The sequence below is a fragment of the Yamadazyma tenuis genome, chromosome 1 (genome assembly GCF_029203305.1).
Source record: "Yamadazyma tenuis chromosome 1, complete sequence".
Taxonomy (NCBI): Eukaryota; Fungi; Ascomycota; class Pichiomycetes; order Serinales; family Debaryomycetaceae; genus Yamadazyma; species Yamadazyma tenuis.
In genome coordinates this window covers 1,371,942-1,397,704 of record NC_089461.1, presented here as the reverse complement: position 1 = coordinate 1,397,704, position 25,763 = coordinate 1,371,942, and the positions used below count along the sequence as shown (strand labels likewise).

Sequence of the window (25,763 nt, the reverse complement as noted above, 5' to 3'; positions counted from 1 at the left end):
GTTTTGATAATCAAGCGCGATTCGATTTGATTTTTCCATAAACAAAACAAACCAGTTTGAACACAATTATTATGTCCAACATACAAGTGGTGGTTCGATGCCGAGAGAGAAACCAGCGGGAAGTCAAAGCCAAGTCCCAGGTTGTGGTGGAATTGGCGTCTGAGCAGTACTCTATATCTCAACCAACTATAACTATCAATCCATGTCAAAATAGCCAAATATCGCAAAAGATTCTCAACTCATTAGACTCCAAGACATATACATTTGACCAAGTTTATGGTCCTCTTGCCGACCAAGAGTTGGTGTTTAAGAAGGCTGTGAATCCGATTTTCAAGGAATTTTTGAACGGGTTTAATGTGTCTATTCTAGCATATGGTCAAACGGGCACTGGGAAAACATACACCATGTGTGGTAAAACCGAAATACATAACAAGACTCCCATTGAGATAGATAAACATTCGGGAATAATTCCTCGGGTTCTTTGTGAGTTATTTTCCCATTTGAACTCCAACAATGACGATTACTTCATTAAGTGTTCCTTTATTGAGTTGTATAATGAGAATTTGAGAGATCTACTAAACGATGATGTTGATGATTCAAATTTCGGTACTAACCCAGGAGCAAGCTCCAATAACAAAAAAGGATTGAAGATCTTCGAGAACAGAAATGGAAACTCGGGAATTTACATCCAAAACTTGACGGAAGTCAATATCAATAGTTTGAACTCTGGGTTCAGGTTATTGAATAAAGGAATAAACAAGAGAAAGGTAGCCAGCACAAAACTCAATGATTTCTCTTCGAGATCCCACACGGTCTTCACCATTAATTTATACAAAAAGGATCCCAACGATAGCGAAACAATCAAACACTCGAAGATTAACTTGGTTGATTTAGCTGGTTCTGAGAATGTCAGCAAATCGGGCTCTATAAATCAAAGAGCAAAAGAAGCAGGCTCCATCAACCAGAGTTTGTTGACATTGGGCAGGGTGATAACCTCGTTGAGTGAAAAATCATTGCATGGGAATGATGTCAACTTGAATCACATACCTTACAGAGAATCTAAATTAACGAGGTTATTACAAGACTCTATTGGAGGAAAGACTAAGACTTTATTAATATCCACTATTTCACCTGCAAAAATCAACCTCGAAGAGACTTTATCCACCTTAGACTATTCATTGAAGGTCAAAAATATTGAAAACAAACCGCAGTTGGGACAAGACTTTGATTTGATCATGAAACAAATTTTGATCAAGGATTTATCGAATGAAATAATAAAATTAAACAAAGACTTGATATCTACACGATCCAGAAATGGTATTTATATGGATGAGAACAACTATAATAGTCTATTGGAAGAAAACGCTTCCAACAAGAATGAATTGACTGAATTGAAGCTGAAAGCAAGGATACTCAGTTCGAAGGTACAAAAACTTGAAGATGAAATAAAATTCAAAGAAATTGAAGAGGCTTCCCTCAAACATGTAATTGAAGACTTAAAGCTCAAAGATGATCAGCTACAAGAAAAAATGGAGAGAACCAATGACAACATTGGGCTTTCAATACAATTAATTCAAGGTTTAAACCAGAATGAAAGATTTGTCCAGCTGGACTCCGAAGACTGCTTGAATTTGATAAGATCGATAACAAATAGTTTGGCCTTGATGAAAGCAAATTTCAACAACAACTTCAACCAAATATCCGAAGATATTGATGAGTCTCTCAAAAGCTTGCCCAATATTCTCAATGATCTTATGAAGAACTTGAGCAACGATGAGCTCTTTAACAAGTTTAAAAACAATCAAAATGAATTAAACAACAAGTTGAAAAACCTCAACGACCAATTCCAGAACCATTTGGTCAGCTATTACAATGACTTGGATGTTTCGGGAATGATCGAACAATTCTTCAAAGAATCTGTGGAAAATCAGGTCAAGGAGTTGCAACAATCATTCATGTTGGATTTGAATAAGGTATTCAACTCTCAACATTCAAGTTTGAACAGCTTGTACAAGGATTCATTCAATAAATTTACAAACACCCTAATTTCCGGCAGCTTCAATAATGTTCAGCAGGAATCTAAGAACTGGAATAGCCATTCTAACGAAGTTTACAAGAAAATCACTCTGAACATGAGCGATTATCAATCGAACATAAAGAATTCCCATATTTTCAATCAGGATAGGTTGCTCAATGCTTCGACCAACGTGAAAAATAGCTTGACTAACTGCATCAACCCTACCTTGGATGCCTTCACCAAAGGATTTACAAATGATGTCAATAAGTTAATGAATGAAACACCCAAGATTCATAACATGGTAAATTCCAGCATCGGTCATCTTACCTCCAACAACGACAAATTTCAACAGATTGACAATTTGCTTGGTTCGGACAATAAAATATCGCCATTGAAGGCCAATGACCAAAAGCTAAACCGGTCTCCATCTAAAACGCCAAACAAGCACATGTCTGCTGCCTCAAAAATACCTACTCTTAAAGACAAAGAGAATGGGGAAGTTATACATAACTTGAAAAAGAGGAAACTTGAGTAGAGTAACCATCAACCCTAATCTCCTTCTGTATTTTATTAAACCATTGAAGATAATCTCACTCTAACCATTAATTTTATGTATATTAATTGTATAGTAATGTTGCATGTCGCAAATGATTTGAGTGAATCGTCGCGAGCATATTTGATTTCAAATTATCTGTCACCTTATCATTCATCAGTATGGTGGAATTGTCGAACCAGTTGAAGTACTTCCTTGGTTATTTGACACTATCAGCGGGGGCAACGGCGTTTGCCATCTGGGGTGCGCTAACCACTTCGAATACCTATCTTGGATTTCTGTATCAAATGACTGATGGAATCTATTTGGGAATTGTCCTCAACTTTCTATTTTGCATCTTCATACTTTTTAGTACGTCAGCTCAACATCTTATATTCGGAGAACTAAGGCTTTTAGAAAGAGAACATGTCATTGAACGGCTCCCCTTTCTTGTGGTGAATTTACTCTTGAATTTAACCACCAAAGATAATAACCTCACACTCAATGTGCTTTTGTTGATGATCACCTTGTTCTCCAAAGTGATGCACTCAATTCTTATGGACAGATTGGAATTTAAGCAAATGAAAGTTGTAAATGAACTTAACAATCTGTCATTCTACACCATTGCTGATGTTTTACAATTTTATGCAAAAAATTCCTTTCTCTATTGGAATGTGGTGTTCCTCACCATCGATTTCTCGATTGCAAAGTTTCTTGTCTACGATGTTTTCCAAGGTATTAATTCAGTTCCGTGTCTTTTATTTGGCTTGCAGTTTGCTGTTCAAGGATTGGAATGCTTAACTTTTTTCTTGAAGTGTATGCTCGATTTATACGAGTTAGTAAGATATCCAATCTATACTCCCGATGAAATGGATATGGATGACCTTGACAATGACCTTGATACTGAACCTTTGGAGAAAGTTTGGGAAAATAAAGGCTTGTTCTCGAAATCGATTGATATTGCCTCCTCTTCCTTCAAGACCATTTCCTATCTTTGTTTCATATACTTGTTGACAACACTGGCAGGATTCTCTGTTCCTATTTCGATGCTTCAGGGAACTTACCTATGCATGCGTGATACATATAAAGAGGTCAAACAGTTACTAGCTTTTATCGAGCTGTCAAAGCGTTTAGATTCTCAATTGACGGATGCAAAATCTGAAGATTTGGAAAATGACAGTAAGTGTATCATCTGTTTCGATGAAATGCTTTCTGCAGTCACGGATGAAGGTCTGCAAAGAAGTAATATGAACTCCAGATTAAAGCCTAAGAAATTGAACTGTGGGCACGTGCTTCATATGGGTTGCTTGAAAGATTGGCTTGAGAGATCGGATAACTGTCCTTTGTGTAGAAGAAGGGTGTTTGAAGAACCAGAAATGCCTGGTACCCCGCAGGTTCAACAGCAGGAGCAACCACAACAACCACAACAACCACAACAACCACAACAACTCGAAACACGCCAAGAAAGACAACTCCTTGATGATCAAGATCTCAGGCCTTTGCCTCGTCATAATGAAATGCGAAGGAGATTTGCCCATTTTGAAGAAGCACTAGCTCAACATAGACAAAGGCGGCAAGGGCCACAATCTCGATCAGCGTCTACTAATGAAACCCGTCCTACACCCACTACAGATTTCCCAGGAGCTCTACCAAGAGCTTATTCCCAACCCGAGAGAAATGATTCAACTGAAGGAAATATCCAGACTCTTCACCAAATTGTACTCCCTCGCAATTCAGTTTTACCACCTAACTGGACATTACTACCATTGCGTAGGGCTAACCAGGATGTCGTAGACTATCATGTTCAATTTTCAAGGAATGTCCTTGCTAAATTACGAGTGCATGAAAAGACAGCTGAAAGGGCCATGAACATCATCGACCCTGGCTTGGTCACGTCTAGTGAAGATACCCAAGAGCTCACGCGTCGTCAGAGTTAACTATCTTGTAAATGAATATTTTATGCTAATTTATGTACTTAATGAACTTCAATCGAAATCAAAGTCAAAATCTATGCTGCTGTCTGAATCGTCATTTCTTTCATTGTTAATTGTGTTTCTGGTTTCAGTTACGGGTACTACGTCCACATACTGGTCTGCGATCTCATCTTCATCGTCATACTGATCGGGTATTTCTTCCTCTTCATCGTCAATGTAAGAATCTGGAATTTCATCCTCTAAGCTTACTCTCTTCGAAATCTCAGTACCTTCATTGGCTTGTTCTATTATGGTATCATGAGAGACTTCATCTTCATTGTGGTTATTGGTATCATTCATAGTATCATAAGGATCAGGTATCTCCTCTTCAGAGATGTTGTCCTCATCACTTTGATTACCAGTATTTGCTTCATCCGCTTCTTTGATCTTGGATAATATTATATTTGTCTGAACTTCAACGATGTCTGGTGGGTATTCAAATTTCAACTCTGTACACTTGTGAAGGTACTTATCAACCTCCTCAAAATTGGAAGATATCTTAGCGTAAATGCTGGCCTTGTCATTCAAAAAGATGTTCACTTCCAAATCGTTTTCATCTGATGTGTCAACCTTGGCGTACCTGTCAGCTAACTGAACATTTTCCATCAAATAACATAAACACAAGATAAATGAAAAAACACCTTCGTTTTCGAAAGGGGCTTTTAATATTAAGGATTTGACCTCAGTCTTGACCCTCTCTACCTGCCCATCATCCAATAGAGACCAGATAGATTCAATAATGAATATTGGCACGTGAGTAACTGAGCCGCTCCTAAACACTGGTGCGTTCTCTACCAAACCAGGTCTTGAAGCACTGAGGATATAAAACGAGGCAAGCCAACTAAAGAATCTTCTTTCCTTGTATTTAAAAACTGAAGTGGTTTCCTTATTCTCGTTATGCTTTCCTCTTAAGATTTCGATTGCTAAAGGCCACAAATACCTTATGTCAATTCCAGGGAATCGTAGTAAAATGCAAAGAATCTTGTATGCTTGATCCCAAGACTTATTCAAGATGCTGGAATGCAAAAAAAAGTTTAAGTTTGCAATATGATATCTGTAAAATCCAGTTTTCGTCTCCTCGCTTGGTAAAGGTAAAACTTCATATCCTTCTGTAGTAAGTAGAAACTCCAACTTAGGCTTACGACTAATTCCTGAGAAGTCGGCAGGACGTGTGAGTTTATTGAAATACTCTTCGAATAAATGTTCCTTTATGAGTTCACTTCCACTGTCATCGTCGTCGTTACCGCTATCGCCATTCTCTTCTTCCCTATGTCTTTGGGCATTAGTGAGCATGTTATCAAGAAATTCCTCATCGAACTTCAAAGGTTCTGTATTTGTTGATCTTCTGTACACATTCATATGGTCACTCTGGTTCCAGATCTCAAATGCTTCTTCGGGGCGTGTGGGATTTTCCATACTTTCCTTTATCTTCTTTAATAAAATTTGTTTATAATGACTCTCCTTTATCTTCTTCTTGATGGATCCTGATAAGGTTTTGTTTTGTAAGAGTGCTTGATAAACCTTATGTTGTTGATATCGTAGTATGGCTTTGTCTAGTTTTAGTTGACTGCCAGGTAGCCATACTAGACTGGAAGCTGGATCTTCAAACATTTCAAAAAGGATTCATCAAATGCAAAAGTAAACAGGTTTGTGTATAAAAGTTTTATCTGCCATCTCATTTATTATTTCTCCGCGCACTACATCTGCTTGACAATGATCTCCTTTAAATTGACTATATACATAAAAGGAGGAGTATCTAAAGCGTATTTATAGTTAGAATTAAAGCACCAAATGGAACTATTGTCACACTTAGAAGCCCATTCCTGGCATTCCACCCATTCCGCCAGCACCTGGAGCAGGAGCTGGGCCAGCTGGTTGTGGAGCATCCACGATAGCACATTCGGTGGTAGCCAACAAAGACGCAACACCGCTAGCATCAACCAATCCATTTTTCACGACCTTGAATGGGTCAATGATACCAGAAGCAATCATATCGGTAAATTCGCCCTTGGAAGAGTCGTAACCTTGGTTAAATTCAGCATTATCATAGATTTTACCAACAATGACAGCACCTTCTTCACCGGCATTTTCAATGATTCGTCTAGCTGGCTTAGTGATGGCAGACTTTATGATATCAACACCCAACTTTTGGTCGAAGTTAGTAGCGTTTTCCTTGACGGAATCCAAAATTCTAGAAGCCTTGATCAAAGCAGTACCTCCACCTGGCAAGATACCTTCTTGAACGGCAGCTCTGGTGGCATTCAAAGCATCATCATAACGATCCTTCTTTTCACCAACTTCAACTTCAGAGGATCCACCAACCCTAATGACGGCAACTCCTCCAGACAATTTAGCTAATCTTTCTTGTAACTTTTCTTTTTCGTATTCAGAAGTTTGACCATCTTCAATGGCAACTCTAATTTGTTCACATCTAGCTTGGATGTTATCTTTGGATCCTTCACCGTTCAAAACAACCGTGTCCTCCTTGGTGATAGTAATAGATCCAGCTGATCCCAACAAATCAATGGTGGCATTTTCTGGCTTAATGTCTAATTCTTCAGTGAAGACAGTACCACCAGACAAAATTGCAATATCACCTAAGATATTCTTTCTGTTGTCACCAAAACCTGGGGCCTTGACAGCACAGACTTGAACTTGACCTCTCAATTTGTTCAAAATACAAGCAGCTAAAGCTTCACCGTCGATATCTTCAGCCAAGATCAACAATGGTCTTCTGTGTTGGTTAGATAATTCTAAAGATGGTAAAATATCTTGGATAGAAGAGATCTTCTTTTCACTCAACAAAACCAATGGATTTTCAAATTCAACCTTTCCGGATTTAGTGTCAGTAATGAAGTATGGAGAAATGAAACCTCTATCGAATCTCATTCCTTCGGTAACTTCCAATTCATCTTCCAATGTCTTACCTTCCTTAACAGTGATAACACCTTCCTTTCCAACCTTTTCCATGGCAGAAGCCAACAAGTTACCAATGTGGTGGTCACCATTGGCAGAGATGGTAGCCACTTGAGCAATTTCTTCAGAAGTGGTAACTTCTTTCTTGTTCTTTTGCAAGAATTCAACAACAGCTTCCACAGCCGCTTGCGTACCTCTTCTCAAGTCCATTGGGTTACAGCCAGCAGCCACGTTTTTCACAGATTCTGTGAAAATTGATCTACCCAAAATGGTGGCAGAAGTAGTACCGTCACCGGCAGATTCGTTGGTCTTAGAAGCAACTTCTTGCAACAACTTAGCTCCCATATCTTCAAACTTACTTTCTAAAGTAATAGATCTGGCAACCGTGACTCCATCCTTGGTGATTTTTGGAGCACCGAATTGTTGTTCAATCAAAACGTTTCTACCCTTTGGACCCAAGGTCACCGAAACAGCATCAGCCAAAAGATTCACACCTTTCAACAAGGCGGCTCTACCTTCGACACCGAACTTCAATTCCTTGTGCGACACATTACGCACAAAAGAGAGGGTTCCTCTTTTAAATGATGGTTGGCTGGCTCTTAACATTATAGTTTTGTGGGGGGTTATGGATAACAAATTACCTGCTTACTTATATGGAAAATTTTTCAGTGCGGATTCTTTCCAGAAAATTCTTGTGCCCGACACGTTCCGGGCACTATCTTAGATCTACCTAGGAATGGTTTGTATTGAAAGCTAGTGCAAAAACATGATTGGATAAGATCATCTAGAGATTCAGGTTGTACCTGGGTAAAGATTATCAGAGTTTTTTGCTACACTTTAAAGTTACATCTTCGTGGTCGTGTCTGACTTTATTTTGCAACCAAATGAAGTAGTCCTCAGTTAGCGGTACATCGCAGTTGGACTAAACTGCTAGAGGAAAAGTGAAAGTGGACTCTGTCACGTATTCTCCCAGCCATAGAACTACTTTAGTTGGTAATTTATGTAGCCGTATAGTAGAATCTTTTCCGATGAGCCATTAGACTGTCAGGAGTGTTAATGACTCTTTTGGTTCGATGATTTTGTGGATGCTCTTGATGAAGATTACAAACCCTTTGCATATGCTGGAAACAAAAGTTGTTCAAGAAATTGTATAAGCCTTATATTGGCTGTTATCTTACCTTGATACCATCCACTGGAACAATTCCCAAGGTATGGAATGTTGATGAACTAAAGTAAGAAAATCATGTTCAATACCCCCAGTTCTTATTAGAAAATCAAATTGTTATTGTTTTTCACTACCTAGTAGTCGGCATCCTTTTGAATAAAACCAATGAGTTTATAAAGGGTCTATGGAAAGTATATTCAGCCGGTTAGATGCTTCTACAATGGCATTGTGAGGCCACTGGACACTTATCCTGAAAATTATGTACAACTCATGACACTAGTGAGTTATTATAAGGTGGCTTAAATACTGATACGGAAATCGAAGCCATTTTAGGTCTCTGAACAGCACGTAGAAAGTTTAGAACAAAGAAAACTATTGAGATCTTCAAGTATTAAGATTTACTGTTATAAATGCGACAGATTGAGTTGAAAGAAAAAAAACTAGGAGATAAATATGGAGACTAGTGATGGGTTTACGCCCATTATAGCAATATTCTACGCAGTTTTCCACCCGACAGAGGGGACAAAGATCGTAAACCAGGTCCCTAAAGATTCAATCAACACCACGGCCAACTCCTTATTCAATTTCAATACCATCAAAAACTATATTATACCAAAGCCACATCTATGTAACAAACTAATATCAATCAAAGTGGGCAAATATAAAGTCATTGGGTATCCCGTGAACATCCAGAATGACAATTATACTCGAAACTTTTTCAACTTCAATTTCTGTTTTGTGTTTCCTTACAACAGTGAAACTATCAGCTACGAACTTACAATCAAAAGAATGGGAAAAATGTTTAAAGTTCTCGAGGAACAGAACTACTTGTTGTCAAATTTAAGTGCCAGACTCTTCATCAAGCTGGAAAACATCAAGCAGATAAACTTGATTAACGAGATCCCAGGATTCAAAAATTTCAAGAAAATCAACTTAAGTTCTATTGATTCATTGATTAGCCAGTTGTACCAAGACCTCAACAATTATAGTGAATGCTGTATACCATTGGACAGTGCTAATTCTATTGACATTAAGTTGTTCCCTATTTATCCAGCTCCCTTAAACCTCAAGGCCTACCAAGTGCCTATTCTGATGGTGAACTTGAACTTATTAGTGGACGTGAACTGGGATCCAACCATGATAAAGATCCTACCTTATATAAATGGAATCAATTCCATAAAGAAGATAAGTGAATTGAGTGATAGTGATTATCTTCTTACAAAACAATGTATCCAGCATCTTATGCATTACAAATGTTTGCAAATCATTGATATTTTCCAATTTTCAAACATATATGCTCCCACCAACAACATTGTCAACTTCTTGAAAGTCCCCAATCTCAGTGAACGGTGTCAAAGCTATATAGTCAACTATGACATGAGCTCAAATAACCGTGGTAATAGTACCAATGGTAGTGGGAGTGGAACTGTTAATACTACCGCTCCAACGACCGCTAATGCTACCGGTCCAAACACAGGAAATAATACTTTCACTGGTGTCAATGCTAGAGTAGGATCCAACATCACTGGTACTGGTGGGATTGGCGGGTCCATTTCCATCTCACCTGTACATTTGAAAGAGCTTGGTCGTACCATTAAGGTCCCCTCAAAGACACTTTTGTTCTACCTTTATCGGTCACTTAACCAAGGTCAAACCGTAAAACAATGGTATCTCCAGCATAAGAAGCATTTAAAGTTCATCGACATAAGGCGATTTATCAACTTTGGAATTTTAAATGGGCTTATCTATCGAGTCCACTCATATCCAATATTGAATTTAGTTACCAAGTCAATTGAAAACAATAATGACGAAATCAACGAGTTGATTGAAAACTTCAGAACCAAATTGACCTCTACGAATGTCAATTCCATCAACCTAAAAGACATCAACAGCAACATATACCTTAAGTCGATAGTTAACGAGTCTAACCTAAAGACCAACAATAGAAGAATCAGTTTTAACTATCAAAACCAACAATTTGATGGGATCATTGAAAGTGATGAGGATAGCATGAATGACGGTATACGATCCATAAATAATGAAACTGCTGTGGATGATAGTCCTGAGGATGCTCAGTCGATAGTTCCACGAATTCGCAACCACGAAATCAATCGGCTTCCCAATATAAGCAACGATGAGTTTGTCGATTTACTCAAACTCATCAAACTACTCAAGGGATTCCAAAACATTGACTCGATATGTACTGAGCTTCAAAGGTCTCGAACAGAAATTGAATCAATGCTTGACACTCTTGGATCAAACGGGTATATCAACTCGTAGATGACATTTTTGCAACCAAGTGCGGGTAACTCAGCTTTGGAGTGTTTATGTTAGTGCGCGGACCGATCGGTCTCCCACTCAGTTGTTGTTTTATAAAGGCCCCAAAAATCAAAACAAACAAAACAAAAGTTTATAACTAACATCTTTTTCTGCTTCGTTTATTTAAGCAATTTGTTTTTGAACAACTAAGAAGAAAAGGATAATTTGATAAATGTCTGGTAAAGGTAAAGTACATGGAGGAAAAGGTAAATCCTCTGAGGCCGCTAAGAATACCACTTCCCATTCCGCCAGAGCTGGTTTGCAATTCCCAGTGGGTAGAGTCAAGAGATATTTGAAGAGAACCGCCCAAAACAAAATTAGAGTAGGATCCAAGTCTGCTATCTACTTAACTGCTGTCTTGGAATATTTAACTGCCGAAGTCTTGGAGTTGGCTGGTAATGCTGCTAAAGATTTGAAGGTTAAGAGAATCACCCCTAGACACTTACAATTGGCCATCAGAGGAGATGAAGAATTAGACAACTTGATCAAGGCCACAATTGCTTTCGGTGGTGTTTTGCCACATATCAACAAGGCCTTGTTATTGAAGGTTGAAAAGAAGCAAAAGAAATGATTGGCTAATTTGTAACACTAGTGTAGAATAATATATATGTTGTTTTGACTCCCTAAACGAATCTTGAAGTACTCCTTTGTTACTTGGTCTATTTTGATCTATTGCTTATTTACATGACTAATAGTGCTATTTACAGGTTTCAATTGCTTTAACTCCTCAAGGATAGTTGAGTTCTGACTCTTTAACTGACTCACTTCTTGTGCCAACGTACTCACCGTTGTTTGGAGCTCTTCAACTTTTCCAATCCACTTGGAGTTAGTCTCATCATCAACTTTAGTGTCTTTAACCTTTGATTTCTGTGGTTCTTGGGGCTTGGGATCCGCCTTGGAAGTGCTTTTATTTATACTACCTGTAGCTCCTTCTGCCTTTGGAGGTATCTCCACTGGTTGGGACACCAGTTTCTTGGGCTTTACCGACTCATATATAATAAGTCCCGCCGCAATGCTGAACACAAACAACTCACTAAGAAAGTTACTACCCAACTCGATGGCCTTATTATCATTTAAGGGTCTAACTTTGACATTTGAGTTGTTACGAAGTTTCATATCAATTTTGTTGATGAATTGACCAAACCGGACGAAGTTGGTCTTCAAGAATGGCGATTGCCGTGATTGGAACTTTATGGCATTGGCAACCGGCTTGGATATCGTCCGAATTAAAAGGCTTGTAAGTTTTAGCGTTATTACTCCGCTCATATATATGACACCGCCAGAATGAGATTTCCATTTTGTGAATGATTTGTGCTCGGGTAAGCGACTGGCTATGCACGACCTTTTATCGTTCTTTGTTCCATTCGTTAGACACTAACATCAAGTGTTATCATACAGCTGGAACTACGTAACTCCGTACCTTGATGTGTGTAGTAATATATAAACTTAAAGTAAGCGTTTAAAAAACATTTTGTGGACCGGCGGCAATTTGATAAGTAGCCACCTACAATACTTAGTTGCAATTCGTAGACGAGTAAATGGATCGGATTTATTCAACCAAAGCCGTTTACCAACTGCATCAGTCCTAGCTTCTGTATTTTTAGGTGGTGATATAGGAGAATCGGTTGGGCTTAAACTGAAAATCTCCAATTTTTGCCACTTTTACGTTTTCTGCTACTTTTGTCATTTTTATCTTAGACGAAGTAACACCTGTGAATACGAACACCTACAGGTTTTTTGCGGAGTAACTTGCCATTTCTAAGTCATCTGGGGAAATACCAGAGCCCCCTTATACTTTTGACCGTTGACCACATACTAGGAGGTGGCAGGAATCGATAAAAAGACAAATTTATTGGCTCATACAATTCACTCCTAGTCATTCAAAAGTATCCTTAACTCCTGACCCAAAAAATAAAACCAAGACAACCGAATATGCAAACTCAACATTTTTTACCAGGCATTTGCAGCGTGGCCGCAACAAATATCGTCGCAGATTTTGTGGGGTTGATGGTTTTGCCAAAACTCCGAGCATCATTATAAATAGGGAGCGTCCGCAATCACACCACCTTTTGTTTTATTATATTTTGCTTAGTTGTCTTGTACTCATCATCCGCACGTACAATTATCTAGTGATACTTATATTGACGTCTTCTTGTCATACAAACAACTGGCTAATTGATTGATCATGGTTGAGTCTCACGTCACTCTTGACCACGAAAAAATGCAATTGCCCCCCGATGGGTTTAAGGAGAGGTCTACTGAAAAGCCCAATTTGGCTTCTTTTGAAGAGTATCAAACCTTGTACAAAGAATCAGTTGAGGACCCTTCTTCTTTCTTTGGTAAAATGGGTCTGAAGTTTTTGGATTGGGAGAGGCCCTTTGACCTTGCTAGGTATCCTGTATCTACTGAAAATGATTTCAAACACGGTGATATTCCTTCTTGGTTCATTAACGGTAAATTGAATGCATCTTATAACACGGTTGACAGATGGGCTTTTAAAAACCCCAACAAACCGGCGATTATTTATGAAGGTGATGAACCTGATCAAGGAAGGATCATCACCTACGGGGAATTGTTGAAAGATGTTTCCAAAATGGCCCAATGCTTGACCAAATTGGGTGTTAAAAAGGGTGATTCTGTTGCAGTTTACTTGCCTATGATTCCTGAAGCCATTGTTACCTTGTTGGCAATCGTCAGAATTGGTGCTATCCACTCGGTGGTGTTTGCTGGTTTTAGTTCATCCTCTTTGAAGGACAGAATCTTGGATGCCAATTCCAAGATTGTTGTTACTGCTGATGAATCCAAAAGAGGAGGTAAGACTATTGAAACCAAGAAGATTGTTGACGATGCATTAAAGCAGTGCCCTGATGTTACCAATGTTTTGGTTTTCAAGAGAACCGGAAACTCTCATGTCCCGTTTTTTGAAGGAAGAGATTTGTGGTGGCACAATGAGATGGACAAATATGGTCCTTATTTCCCACCAGTTCCTGTTGATAGTGAAGACCCATTGTTCCTATTGTACACTTCAGGTTCCACTGGAAAACCAAAAGGTGTTCAGCACAATACGGCTGGTTACTTGTTGGGTGCAATGTTAACAACCAAGTACGTCTTTGATGTACATGAGTCTGACATTGTTTTCACCGCTGGTGATGTCGGTTGGATTACTGGTCATTCCTATGTTGTGTATGGTCCATTATTGAATGGTGCTACAACTGTGGTGTTCGAGGGTACACCAGCTTATCCGAACTATTCAAGATACTGGGATATCGTTGACAAGTACAAGGTCAATATTTTCTATGTGGCTCCTACTGCATTGAGGTTATTGAAGAGAGCTGGTACCAAGTACATTGAAAATTACAAATTGGATAGCTTAAGAGTCTTGGGATCTGTTGGTGAACCAATTGCTGCTGAAGTTTGGCATTGGTATAACGATAATGTTGGTAGAGGAAAGGCCCACATTGTTGATACCTACTGGCAAACCGAGTCAGGATCTCACTTGATGTGTCCCTTGGCTGGTGTCACTCCTACTAAGCCCGGTTCTTGTTCATTGCCATTCTTTGGTATTGTACCTAAGATCTTAGATCCTGTTAATGGTCATGAATTGAATGAAAATGATGTGGAAGGAGTTTTGGCAATCAAAAATGCATGGCCTTCGATCACCAGAGGAATTTTCAATGACTATAGTAGATATATTGATACTTATTTGAAGCCTTACCCTAATCACTATTTCAGTGGAGATGGTGCTGCTAGAGACAAGGATGGATTCTACTGGATCTTAGGTAGAGTTGATGATGTGGTCAATGTTAGTGGCCATAGATTGTCAACTGCTGAAATTGAGGCTGCTTTGATCGAACATGAATTGGTGGGAGAATCTGCAGTAGTTGGTTATGCTGATGACTTGACTGGTCAAGCTGTTGCTGCTTATGTTTCATTGAAATCAACTGTTAAAGTTGACGACGTTGAAGCTGTTAAGAAAGAATTGATTTTGACTGTCAGAAAAGAAATTGGCCCATTCGCAGCTCCCAAGTTGATTTTATTAGTTGATGATTTGCCAAAGACTAGGTCTGGAAAGATCATGAGAAGAATTTTGAGAAAAGTCTTAGCAGGAGAAGAAGATCAATTAGGTGATATTTCTACTTTATCCAACCCAGGAGTGGTTGAACAAATTATCAATGTTGTCAAGTCTGCTAAGAAATAAAGTATTTTACTTCAGTAGTTGTTGTATTTATTGCAATTTATTTATTATATTTATTATATTTATTAAAGTTGTTCTATGAATTGATTTCCCCAGATTACTATTAGTTTTTCTCATATTGGTCAATTTGTCTCAAAAGCGAATCTGCTGTAGGTGCTTCACAAACCAAGTCTGCTGTAATACCATTTTGAATCAAGTATTCGTTGGTGGTAGGACCAATGACTCCTACCTTGTAGTTCTTGTTCTTTATATGATTAACGATATTTTGTGTTCCCTGGCTACTGAAGAAAATGACCCAACTACTCTCTTCTCTAAGGCCTTGAATTGCATCAACATCGGCACATTCCCTTGTGGCATAAACAGGGAACTCTGAAAAGTTCTTGCCATTGTTTATCATATTATTCGGTATAATATCCTTTCTGATTTCTCCAGTAAAATATATTATTGGTTCATCCTTGACTTCATTCAAGATTAAATTACTTAGTTTATGACCATTTCCAGACTCTTTTCCTATGATATTCCTGAAACCTATGTTTGTTAAGTATTCATGGGTGCTAGGACCAATGGTATAAACAGGAATATCGAGTATTTGGTCTCTAAGATGCTCTTCTATGTCTTTTGATTCGATACATTGCTGCAAGCACTCTACTGCTCTCTGACTAGTGATAATGATGACTTTGTATTTTTGCATTTGCTCTTTTAGGAAATTAGTCATTGGTTCAATAAATAAAGTATGGGTTAGTAAAGGGATGAATACAGGTTCATACAGTCGAGATAACACCTCCCGATAATAATCCACAGGACTATTTTCATTTTTAAGAAGGTACACTCTCATTTAATGAGCTGAGAAATAAAAGAAAATATTTCATTAAATTATATACTGCGAAGAATTACCTCCTCACACTATCACTAAATACTCTTTTAATTCTCTCATTACCAACCATTAAATTTCCTAAACCTTCCCTGATGAGTTGCTTAAAGTTGTCAATTGGTTCAAATTCGTAACCAATAACAGAAACCGAAATAAACAATGACACAATTATCAACAATACTGGAACCCAGAAAAATATCAACATCTTATCATTCTCTACCGTTTTCCTTGGATGATTGATGTAAGATATTATCATATCTTCTGAAGAGTCAGACAAGTCCTCTTTAGTTTCAATTTCAGCTTCTTTGATGGAAGTCAGGGATGATTCCTGTTGCACTTCTATCTCCTTGTCTTGTTGATTGTTTAATAGTCTTTCAATAGTGGACTTTGGTCTGAAAGGACCAACTGATGGGCCGAAAGGGAATAAGTCGTCGTAATTTGGCAAGTCATCATCAGAATTGTTGAATACATTCTTGACCTTCTGCCAAATACCACCAGCACCAGAAGAAGGTTCAGGACTTGGTGGTCTGTCTGTATCATTACCTTCAGAAGTGCCGTCTTTTATAGTTTTGGCGTCCTCGCTCTCCAGTTCCACGATGTAAGAAATTGTGGGTATGTTGGAATTACTAGCTTGAATGCCCAAATCATCATTGACTTCACTGATATCATCATCGTAATTACTAACATCATCATTGTAATCACTAACATCGCAATCACCACTGTATTCCGAATCAGCAAACTCCGAGTCATCTTCTAATCTTTCAGGCACCATTTTGCTGACATGTAATCCTTTCATCTCAAACATTGAGTTCAATGAGTCCATGCTGTAAGACTTCTGTAACCCCTCATTTATACTACTTCCATCTTCCATACCGTTCTCAATATCTGAGAACATATCCATGACGTTCAAATCACAATAATCCTTGATAGTCTTATCATTAGATAATCTCAAGTGAGGATTAGCCTTGCAGTTGATGAATAAGTCTATTAATTCTCTTTGACCATTGATACTAGCATAGAACAAAGGCGTCAACCCTTGATTATCTTGCAAGTCAATCTTACAGCCATGATTGGTCAAGAATTTGACCAACATTGTATAATTCTTGAGAGTTGACAAATGCAATAAGGTTTGACCTTCGTTATTAGCCAATTGCCAATTAGGTATGATGATAGGACAATTGGGCAATTCGACCAACTTCAAAAAGTTGACTAGAATCTCTTCTGTTGAGTAGTTCATTTGGGTAAGCTTCTCCACAATACCTTGAGCATTGTTGTACCACTCAAGAGCGCCAGAATTATTCGTGACACTAGGACTAATACCAGCAGAGTTGACATTGCTGTTCGAGCTGCTAATATTATTAGAGTTATCATTTCCAACAATTCTCTTTGCAATATTTTTGGCGTCTTCCAATTTACCGTTCATTTTGAGCCCAACAATCTGCAACGCAAGCTCAATTAATTGTTTGTCTGTGTCATCTGTGTAAGTGAATATTTGTTGTTGTTGATTAGTCAACAAGTTTTCATGGTTTTCAAATGAGACTAACACTTGCCCTGGTTGCGCTGCCGGAGGTAAATAAGTAACAATAGTTGTTTCAGACCAACAATGGGTAGCCAAAGCCAGGTTAGCACCGAATTTCACACCCAAATTGGAGTTGAAATTGAATCCTAACAAGGTGACTTCAATTCCTCCTCTTATTGGACCCTCTGCAGGAATTATTCTCAAGATGGTGGGTAAGGTTGTAAGGTTGGAATTTATGTTGTCTGGAATTCTGGAGGGAGTTCTTTGGTAAACATTCTTGTTCAATTGGTGATTATTGATGGAGGTATTTGTGTCACTATTGGAAACAGGGCTGAATCCATTAACGGATCCGTTGTACATAGGATTGGTGGAGTTATTAGAATCATCAATGGATAATTTCTTACGTTTCAAGTTCCTTTCGGATTCATTAGTGGTTAGATCTGAGGATTCATCAATTGAGTTTGGAGATATTGGGTGTTTCAAATCTTCATCAGTACGAGGTTCACTCTTGATACCAGGAGAAGTCGGATTCTTTTGAGTCAAGGGCTTTGTAAAAGAAGAACTAGATTCATTGGCATATCCAGTTATGCTTGAAGAAGAACGATGACTTATGCCACCTGACATAGGTTTCTTTCTATCCATAATCATGATATTAGAACTCACCAGCTTAGCGAGAACATCACCTTCATAATTTCTAACCACAAACAACAACTTAAAACCTTCACTTTCTTGATGATGCCTGCAGTAACAGATTATTCTTGCGCTCAACTCTAGAGCTTTGTTGTTGTTCAAAGAATTTGGAGCAGGGAAAGATACGATTTCTTTACAGTTGAACATGATAGCCTTCTTAAGCATTTTATCATCCAACCATGCACTAGGATTGTTCTTCACAATACCATGTGGAGAGATCCGAGGTAACTCTGGGGCATCGTCAATACCTAATCTTCTTCTTGAAGCTCTCTTTTGTTCTCTCTTGATACACTTTGGACACACATTACAGGACTTGGTCATATCAGATGTCAATACGAAACAATCAAGGTACAACAAATTCTTTAATATGATAGGACTCAATGAAGACAATTCATCAGAAAGACAAAACTTATTCTTTGACACTAAATCTTGTGGAATGTGTAAAAGGTTTTGTGGGGGAGGAGGATTCATGTTGAAATTGATTTTGATCTGCGTTTCTACTCTTGAATAATCAGGTAAGCCCAATAAGGACAATGAGTATGGGAGCTTAGACATGGCTTCTGGTGAAAAGTCCAATAAATCTACTGTGGGTTCAATGGAGTCGGGTGTAACTTTCATCTCGTACTTACCAAACTTCAACTTGGAAACTTGGTTACGTAATAATTCATACTGGCTCATATCTCCATTATCTGAGGAGAGGCCGGTGGACATTGACGGACTGGGGTTTAGCAGGTCAAAGAAGCTGTTATTATTATTGTTAGTGTGGGAATTAAGATTGGGGGTCGAGTTAGTCTCGGACAAATGGTTTAAATGTTCAACATTGACATGGCTGGAAACATTGCTTAGCACCGAGTGCACTTCACCACCATCTCCCTCATTCATAGGACTTAAACTTTCGTTATAATTGTGGTTAGAAACTGTTCCCTGACCTTGATGAACAGCAATCACGCTTGGGGAGTTTTCATAAAACTCAAAAAACTCCAGCTTATCAGGGGAAAGGCCCACATTATCATAGACTCGTTGATCGAGAAACTCATCAAGGATATCGTCACTTTGGTTAACGTTATTGCTGGAGGAGATATCACCTTCAAAAAACTTGCTGTTAAGCAAAGAATCATCGGCAAAACTAAAAGCCATTATATCTTTTGTTTGTATCTGATCAAGTGTGCTCAAACAAAGGAACAGTATAGACACCTGCTATCTTCAAGGAATGTAAATACAAATATTCGATGAAGTTAAAAAAATAAGTTACAAGTAATTATATTCACAATCCAAATTAGTGCTCATGAAAGAAAAAAATTTATGATAGTTTTTGGGCGCCCGAAATCACTCACTGAAGGGGCCTGATCAACAAAAGCACAAAATAAACAAATTGGTCATGTGTAATTAGGATTTACATAACCGTTGTTATGGTTTTATAAATATGAGATCTAAATAGGAGGTTCTTGTGAGTGAAAGAAGGGCATTTCTAGAGTTCTACAGGTTGACTTGGGTTTGTGTGAGTTGCAGCCATTACTAAAAGCATATAGGCAGCCAATAAGTTTTAGAGAAATAGACGAAAATCGGACAAGTGGCGTGGGGATCGGTTAGCGATGGCGAGTTCCCATTGAACAAATTGGCCTGGAGACGTGTTTAGGGGGAGAAAGAAGCATTTGAAAAGTAGGCTTAGCGGGGGAGATATGTTGCGGGAGCTGGTACCAATTTAGGACCACTCTCTGCTGCAGCGTCCCCCTACTAAAAAGTTGAGTAAAAGAAACCAAATTGTTGGGCCGCAATATACAGGTACAATAAGAATCAGCGTGTGTGTACCACAAGATGTTCAAATCCTATGTTCACCAAATTGGGGTCGTGTGCGAGCCTGAGAATGTCATGTAAATTCGAACCTTCTAACTCTCGAGACAAAATTGTTTTTTCCTCATCAACTATGCCGAAGAACACGTTGTATGTCACAGGGTTTATCAGAGAATCCAAAGCCACAGACTTGGCTCCAGACTTTGAAAAGTATGTATCATTTTGATTAACTTGCTTATTGCTTAGGAATCTTGGCCTTCCAATTTGAAACATGTCAAGTCGTTGCCACGGCTGACTGACTCACATTGGTTGGTCGGTATTATTCATCACAAACCCTTTTTTATTCCTCAGTTGGTTCTCCTTTTGGTTGCTCATCATTTGATTATCTTGATTCTGTTGGTCCACAGATGATCCATCCTGCTTTCTGGCCACTGTTTTAATTCCTTGATTCATTCATTCCTTGTTTATTCCTTTCCTTTATTCCCCCCTTTTGTTCCTCCTTTCCCCTACCTCCTTTCCTCCTTTCCTCCTTCCCTACATACCTCCTTTCCTTCTCACCCCTTACTCCTGTTCCCTCTACCTCTAGATGATAAAATAATCCCAAATTCCATTGTTTATTTCAAACGTTCCAAACTAACATTTCCTAGATATGGTGAATTAGTCAGATTAGACATCCCTCCTCCAAGAACTGACGACGGTGAAAAATATGCATTTGTGGAATACAAAAGCTTGGAAGACAGCGAAAAGGCTTTAGAATTAAATGGCCAGCACTTACCTTATTCTTTGAAAGATGGATTAGTGGTGCAAATGGCCAAGTCTGATCCTTATTCAGTAAGAAGAGCGTCATTTAGAGGTAGAGGAGGTTACAGAGGTTATAGAGGTGGTGGCTATGGAAGAGGTGGCTATGAAGGTGGCTATGAAGGTGGTTACGGTAGAGGTGGTTATGGAAGAGGTGGCTACGAAGGTGGAAGAGGCTACGAAGGTGGCTACGAAGGTGGTTACGGAAGAGGTGGCTACGAAAGTGGCTATGGTAGAGGTGGCTACGAAGGTGGTTACGGCAGAGGTGGCTATGGGAGGGGTGGTTACGGTAGATACGATGGCTATGAAGGTGGCTATGGTAGAGGTGGATATGGAAGAGGCTACGGCAGAGGTGGATATGAGGATGGCTACAGATCAAGGCCTTCTCGTGAAGAAGGAAGAGAAGGGAGAGAAGGAAGAGAAGGAAGAGAAGGAAGAGAAGGAAGAGAAGGAAGAGAAGGAAGAGAAGGAAGAGAAAGAGAGCCTAGATATAGCGAACCTCATGATGGAGAATCAGCAGAACCAAGAGAGTCCCATGGCGAGCAGCAACCACAAGGTGAATACAATGATAGAGGAAGATACTCCAGATCTCCCTCTAGATCTCCAAGAAGAGATAGATCCAGATCTCCAGAGAGATACTAGTAAATACCGTAGCATATTTATTACTGCAAAAATCTCATTATCGCTTAGCTATGACAAGAGTGTAAAATCTCCAAATGATGCGGCACCCAAACCCGGTGCACTCTGTCTATACCCGCCAATTCTCGAAGCAAGTAACACAGATTGCGAGGATGGTCTGGCTGTCGATCTGACTGAAGTTTCCCTCAAGGTCATCAAAATACAATTGATTACCAAATTATCTAAGGTAACGGACTTAGTAGAATTCGTATTATAATTATCATTTGGGTTATCAGGATAAAATTCATGATTTCGGTTGACCTGATAAACTTCTACTCTACCCACCTCAGAATACTTTTTAGGAATCAAACTCATTTTAATTTTGTAAGCCAAGCAATCCTTGAACTCACCGAAAGGTGGTAGCTCATCCGGGATGTATTCTCTATTATTCGAATACCCTAATCCACCATAAAGTAGTGAAAATTCATCCCGAAGTAATGGATTACCTGGGTCAGGATACGGATTTGGGTACTCTTCTGGTGCAAGCATGCTATAATCCTCTTGTTGATCTTCTTTCTTACTTTTATTCTTTTTCTTCATGAATGAAGAGATTTCGAAACCGGGCTTTTTATTGATAATCAGATCACACAATGAGGGTTTACTCGAATCCACGATTAATAACTTCAAATTAGGGTTGTAAACGGAGGCATATGTGCTAACCACTGGAGTCCCAATTACTCTAAATCTGGTATTCTTATAATTGAAATCAACAAAAGGTTTAAGACAATGTTGGAAGGCTACCACTTTGAATGGCTCCTCACAGTTGAATTCAAACAAGTACCTTTTCACCTCTTGATATCGTTTGGTATAAACAGTACAAAACTGAAATGTTTCAAACTCGTTATCTATTAGATCTCCATTTTCATCAAAATTTGGAGGACTTGGAAGTTCCTTATATTTGTGAAAAACCATATACGGAGCATTCTTCTTAAAGTTGGAAAAGTATGGCACCAGAACCTTAAAGAGCGGAAGCCCGACACCTTTAAGCTTTTGATCCAAAGGGATGATATGGTTTCTAGGATCTACAATTTCCCCTGCTTCGTCGTCTTTAGATCTGCTGCCAGTTGCAACAATCTTTGGATTTCCTACCTTATCAAACAAGGTTACAGAACCTTTGCGATTCTTCTTATGAGCGGAACGAAGCTCTTTAAACCTTGCAAAACTGTCCTCACTGGGAAATACATATGTGGTACCCTTAATGAATTCCTCTGCAATAATGAACCTTCGTTTAAGATTCAAACTAGAAGGATTGACCCCCAAGATCAGGACCTCGTTTTCCCGAGTCCCATATATATCCTCCTCGTTAATTGTGGGCTGATCATCGTAATCAACCATATCTTGAACATCAGGAGAAGGTTGAGCAGTTTCATTCAATGACCTCAATCGAAGTCTCCTCAATACAAACGGGAGATAATGATCAAAATTATCATTGAAAGTTTCCTGTAGATCTAACCGTTGAGATCTGTCTTCATTCAAAGTATCACTTTCGGAAAGGGCGATTGAAGTAGCTGAGGAGAGCTCGTATTCATCGCTCAGAACAAATGGGATATTGGGAATCTGCTCATTCTCATGAGATGCAAGAACATCAGACAGAGGCATGCTCAATCTCCGAGGTATATGTCGAGTCAGCAACAGTTCCTCTTGAGAAATCTCATTACCAGGAATACTTTGTGTTCTTCTTTTATTTCTTCGAAATATTCTATTCATGGTATGGTTTGTATTCAGCCCCGTAAGATGATGAAAAAAAATATTCGCATCAATTGCAAAGCCATTCCCCAGATTTAGGCAACAGAACATCGTTCAGAGCAGTCCACATCCTAGAAGTAACAGATCACATGATCCGCCATTTATAAATTTAAGAAGCTTGTATACCGTCCAATCTTCGATTCTCGTCCTCTAAGACGCTTTGTTACCAAAAGTGGTGGCACCTCAATTGGCGTAAATCACGCATCATTTGGAAATGTGGAAAAATATCAATGGTAGAATTGCGTCGTTCAACAAGGAACGCTAATAAAAACAGCATACCTCAATCAATTGACGAATCTAAGGACAAAGTTCTCGGATCTAGAAAGTCTAAAGTCACCAAGCCTGCAAAGAAAGTAACTAAAATCGAAACCAAATCCAAGATGGCCGAAATTCAAGTTGGTGATAGAATCCCAGACTTGACCTTATTAGATGAAGATGATAACGAGATCAATTTAGTTGAGGCCAGTAAGAAAACCAAGTACGTGGTTATCTTTGCCTATCCAAAGGCCCTGACTCCAGGCTGTACCAGACAAGTTTGCGGTTTCCAAAAAAATCATAAAGAGTTGATTGAATTAGATACTACAGTTTTTGGGTTGAGTGCTGATTTACCTAAATCACAGAAGAATTTCATCGTCAAACAGGGATTGGAATACCACTTATTGTCTGACCCAAATAAGGAGCTTATTGGTCCCTTAGGTGCCAAAAAAGAACCTACGGGGATTAAGAGATCACACTGGATCTTTGAAGACGGGGTCTTGAAAATCAAGAAGATTCAAATCAGTCCAGAGGATAGTTTCAACGGTGCCTTGGAAGACATACAAGCTTTGAAAGCTTAATTGGAAAAATATAGATGTTATATTCATAAAAATGCTTGAAGAATGATGTTTGTTTTAGTCATTTCTTATCCTAAAAGTTAAATCATATATGGAATAAAAGTCCCACAGACTGCAACAATATTGTAACGACAGTAAGAGCCTTTGCCGCCCACCACCAGTGTTGTACAACAAATGAACAGTAGGAGAACTCAAACTCCCACGATTGGGCATTATAATCGTAGTGACCTGACACCAAGCCAGTTTGACCGTCAAAGTCTCCCATCATGGATTGAACAACAATCTCTCTTACAGATTTTCTAGTCGTTTGATTCAATTGCTTAGAGGCTATCCATTGAGAACCATCGTAGTTATACCAGTCATCACACCCATAATGATCATGTCCGGTCAAAATAATACCACCTTGATCTGGGTTAGGGAAAACTATATCCAATACCTTTTGACTTGTGTCATATGATAAGTGGTTTTGGGAGCGTAGCTTCCCATTTTTATAAGGTTCAGGTTCATAGTTCTCGTAATAGATATGCTCGGGTCCATCCTTGCATAACCCAGCTTCCTTATAGAAAGGAATGTGAGTTAAAAGAATAGTTGATCCGTTAAATCTTTTATTCGTCTCCTCCAAGCCATCAAGGAATTGCCAAGTGTAGTTAACAAACTCTTCTTGTAATGCAGGACCCTCTAAAGTCAAGGAGTCTAATACCACCAATCTCCACTGTTCTTGACTATTCAAGTTATAATAAATAACATAATTGTTTTGTCCAAACAAATGATGGAACCGGGCCATATGCTGCCAAGTGGCATCTCCACTATATCCAATATCGTGGTTGCCTGTGAGATTGATGAAAAGGGGCTCATGATGATTTGGGTATTTGTGATTTTCGTAAACCCAATCATAAACATCATTGTATACTCTTGAACTGAACCTCGATTGAGCCAACATCATAACTTCTTGGTCCAACCAGCCCCTCCAATCATAGTTTTCGTGCTTGCTATGAGTGTCAATTACAGTTTTCTTATACTCCAAACTCCTGGGGAAAAGTCTCTCAACGAACCTTAAAGTACGATTGTAGAACTCGCTATCTAAGATCCACTGAGAAGAAAACAAATCTCCCATGACTGCAACATGACTAGGCTGTAATCTTCTTTGCATCACATTGTAGATGTGGCCCAAATAGTAATCATTGCCGTAGTTATCAAATCTCTTGATATACGGAGTACTTGGCCAATTTCCATTGATTTGAGGATCTCCAAAGGTCAACATATGTATATCTTTAATGTATCCATCACTAGAATGAGTAGAGTTGTTGAACCACTTGTCATTATCTTGAAGAGAAGGAAATGTGAGTAGTAACTTTTCTAATACTTGTGTTGGAAGATTATTGAGGACAGGATTCTTTGGCTTGATTTTGGAAGATTCATCAAATTCGTGCCATTTACACTGATCTGACTTATTCAAAAGGTCAGGATAAAGGTATATGAACCCGTTAAACAAGATGGTGGCTAATAGAACCACCAATCTAAATGCTCTAAATGCCGTCATATATTCGCCTGGAATTTTCGCAACGAGTTGAGCAGTTTCCATCTGTAAGGTAATGGTGATATAATGGCTATAAAGCTAAACTTGTTTTAAGGTCCTTGTGGGTAGCGGAATGTCTCGGCAATGAATACCTGAATATCTTTTTATTGTTTCAATAGAATTCTAAACGATACATAAAATTCA

At 38.7% G+C, this 25,763-nt stretch overlaps 13 protein-coding genes across 13 annotated transcripts; 6 read left to right on the top strand and 7 right to left on the bottom strand. All coding sequences in view use genetic code 12, as the record gives it.

Annotated features, from left to right (window-relative positions):
* Positions 1-71: 71 nt before the first annotated feature.
* CIN8 (kinesin motor protein cin8) lies at positions 72-4,486 on the top strand (the record flags this gene model as incomplete). The annotated part of the gene is made up of 2 exons (XM_066157501.1): positions 72-2,548; positions 2,923-4,486. 2 exons carry the CDS (start codon positions 72-74, stop codon positions 4,484-4,486), a joined length of 4,041 nt encoding a protein of 1,346 aa, XP_066013598.1.
* Positions 4,487-4,534: 48 nt separating this feature from the next.
* On the bottom strand, positions 4,535-6,133 carry RRN11 (rDNA transcription factor component; the record flags this gene model as incomplete). Its single annotated transcript, XM_006688077.2, has 1 exon — positions 4,535-6,133. The coding sequence occupies one exon, from the start codon at positions 6,131-6,133 to the stop codon at positions 4,535-4,537; it is 1,599 nt and encodes a 532-aa protein (XP_006688140.1).
* A 198-nt stretch (positions 6,134-6,331) lies between these two features.
* HSP60 (chaperonin) lies at positions 6,332-8,044 on the bottom strand (the record flags this gene model as incomplete). Its single annotated transcript, XM_006688076.2, has 1 exon — positions 6,332-8,044. One exon carries the CDS (start codon positions 8,042-8,044, stop codon positions 6,332-6,334), a length of 1,713 nt encoding a protein of 570 aa, XP_006688139.1.
* Positions 8,045-9,056: 1,012 nt separating this feature from the next.
* NPR2 (Nitrogen permease regulator 2) lies at positions 9,057-10,883 on the top strand (the record flags this gene model as incomplete). The annotated part of the gene is made up of 1 exon (XM_006688075.2): positions 9,057-10,883. The coding sequence occupies one exon, from the start codon at positions 9,057-9,059 to the stop codon at positions 10,881-10,883; it is 1,827 nt and encodes a 608-aa protein (XP_006688138.1).
* Positions 10,884-11,094: 211 nt separating this feature from the next.
* HTZ1 (histone H2A.Z) lies at positions 11,095-11,493 on the top strand (the record flags this gene model as incomplete). The annotated part of the gene is made up of 1 exon (XM_006688074.2): positions 11,095-11,493. The coding sequence occupies one exon, from the start codon at positions 11,095-11,097 to the stop codon at positions 11,491-11,493; it is 399 nt and encodes a 132-aa protein (XP_006688137.1).
* A 98-nt stretch (positions 11,494-11,591) lies between these two features.
* On the bottom strand, positions 11,592-12,188 carry PSN45_000675 (uncharacterized protein; the record flags this gene model as incomplete). Its single annotated transcript, XM_006688832.1, has 1 exon — positions 11,592-12,188. One exon carries the CDS (start codon positions 12,186-12,188, stop codon positions 11,592-11,594), a length of 597 nt encoding a protein of 198 aa, XP_006688895.1.
* Positions 12,189-13,107: 919 nt separating this feature from the next.
* Positions 13,108-15,120, top strand: ACS1 (acetyl-CoA synthetase; the record flags this gene model as incomplete). Its single annotated transcript, XM_006688073.1, has 1 exon — positions 13,108-15,120. One exon carries the CDS (start codon positions 13,108-13,110, stop codon positions 15,118-15,120), a length of 2,013 nt encoding a protein of 670 aa, XP_006688136.1.
* A 100-nt stretch (positions 15,121-15,220) lies between these two features.
* On the bottom strand, positions 15,221-15,832 carry HEM4 (uroporphyrinogen-III synthase; the record flags this gene model as incomplete). Its single annotated transcript, XM_006688072.1, has 1 exon — positions 15,221-15,832. One exon carries the CDS (start codon positions 15,830-15,832, stop codon positions 15,221-15,223), a length of 612 nt encoding a protein of 203 aa, XP_006688135.1.
* Positions 15,833-16,007: 175 nt separating this feature from the next.
* On the bottom strand, positions 16,008-19,334 carry SPT23 (SPT3 Dosage dependent suppressor of Ty-induced promoter mutations-like protein; the record flags this gene model as incomplete). Its single annotated transcript, XM_006688071.2, has 1 exon — positions 16,008-19,334. One exon carries the CDS (start codon positions 19,332-19,334, stop codon positions 16,008-16,010), a length of 3,327 nt encoding a protein of 1,108 aa, XP_006688134.1.
* Positions 19,335-20,121: 787 nt separating this feature from the next.
* PSN45_000671 (uncharacterized protein) lies at positions 20,122-21,428 on the top strand (the record flags this gene model as incomplete). The annotated part of the gene is made up of 2 exons (XM_066157500.1): positions 20,122-20,198; positions 20,636-21,428. The coding sequence occupies 2 exons, from the start codon at positions 20,122-20,124 to the stop codon at positions 21,426-21,428; spliced, it is 870 nt and encodes a 289-aa protein (XP_066013597.1).
* A 48-nt stretch (positions 21,429-21,476) lies between these two features.
* On the bottom strand, positions 21,477-23,171 carry PSN45_000670 (uncharacterized protein; the record flags this gene model as incomplete). The annotated part of the gene is made up of 1 exon (XM_006688070.2): positions 21,477-23,171. One exon carries the CDS (start codon positions 23,169-23,171, stop codon positions 21,477-21,479), a length of 1,695 nt encoding a protein of 564 aa, XP_006688133.2.
* A 269-nt stretch (positions 23,172-23,440) lies between these two features.
* DOT5 (thioredoxin peroxidase dot5) lies at positions 23,441-24,046 on the top strand (the record flags this gene model as incomplete). Its single annotated transcript, XM_006688069.1, has 1 exon — positions 23,441-24,046. The coding sequence occupies one exon, from the start codon at positions 23,441-23,443 to the stop codon at positions 24,044-24,046; it is 606 nt and encodes a 201-aa protein (XP_006688132.1).
* An 82-nt stretch (positions 24,047-24,128) lies between these two features.
* PSN45_000668 (uncharacterized protein) lies at positions 24,129-25,625 on the bottom strand (the record flags this gene model as incomplete). The annotated part of the gene is made up of 1 exon (XM_006688068.2): positions 24,129-25,625. The coding sequence occupies one exon, from the start codon at positions 25,623-25,625 to the stop codon at positions 24,129-24,131; it is 1,497 nt and encodes a 498-aa protein (XP_006688131.2).
* Positions 25,626-25,763: the final 138 nt, after the last annotated feature.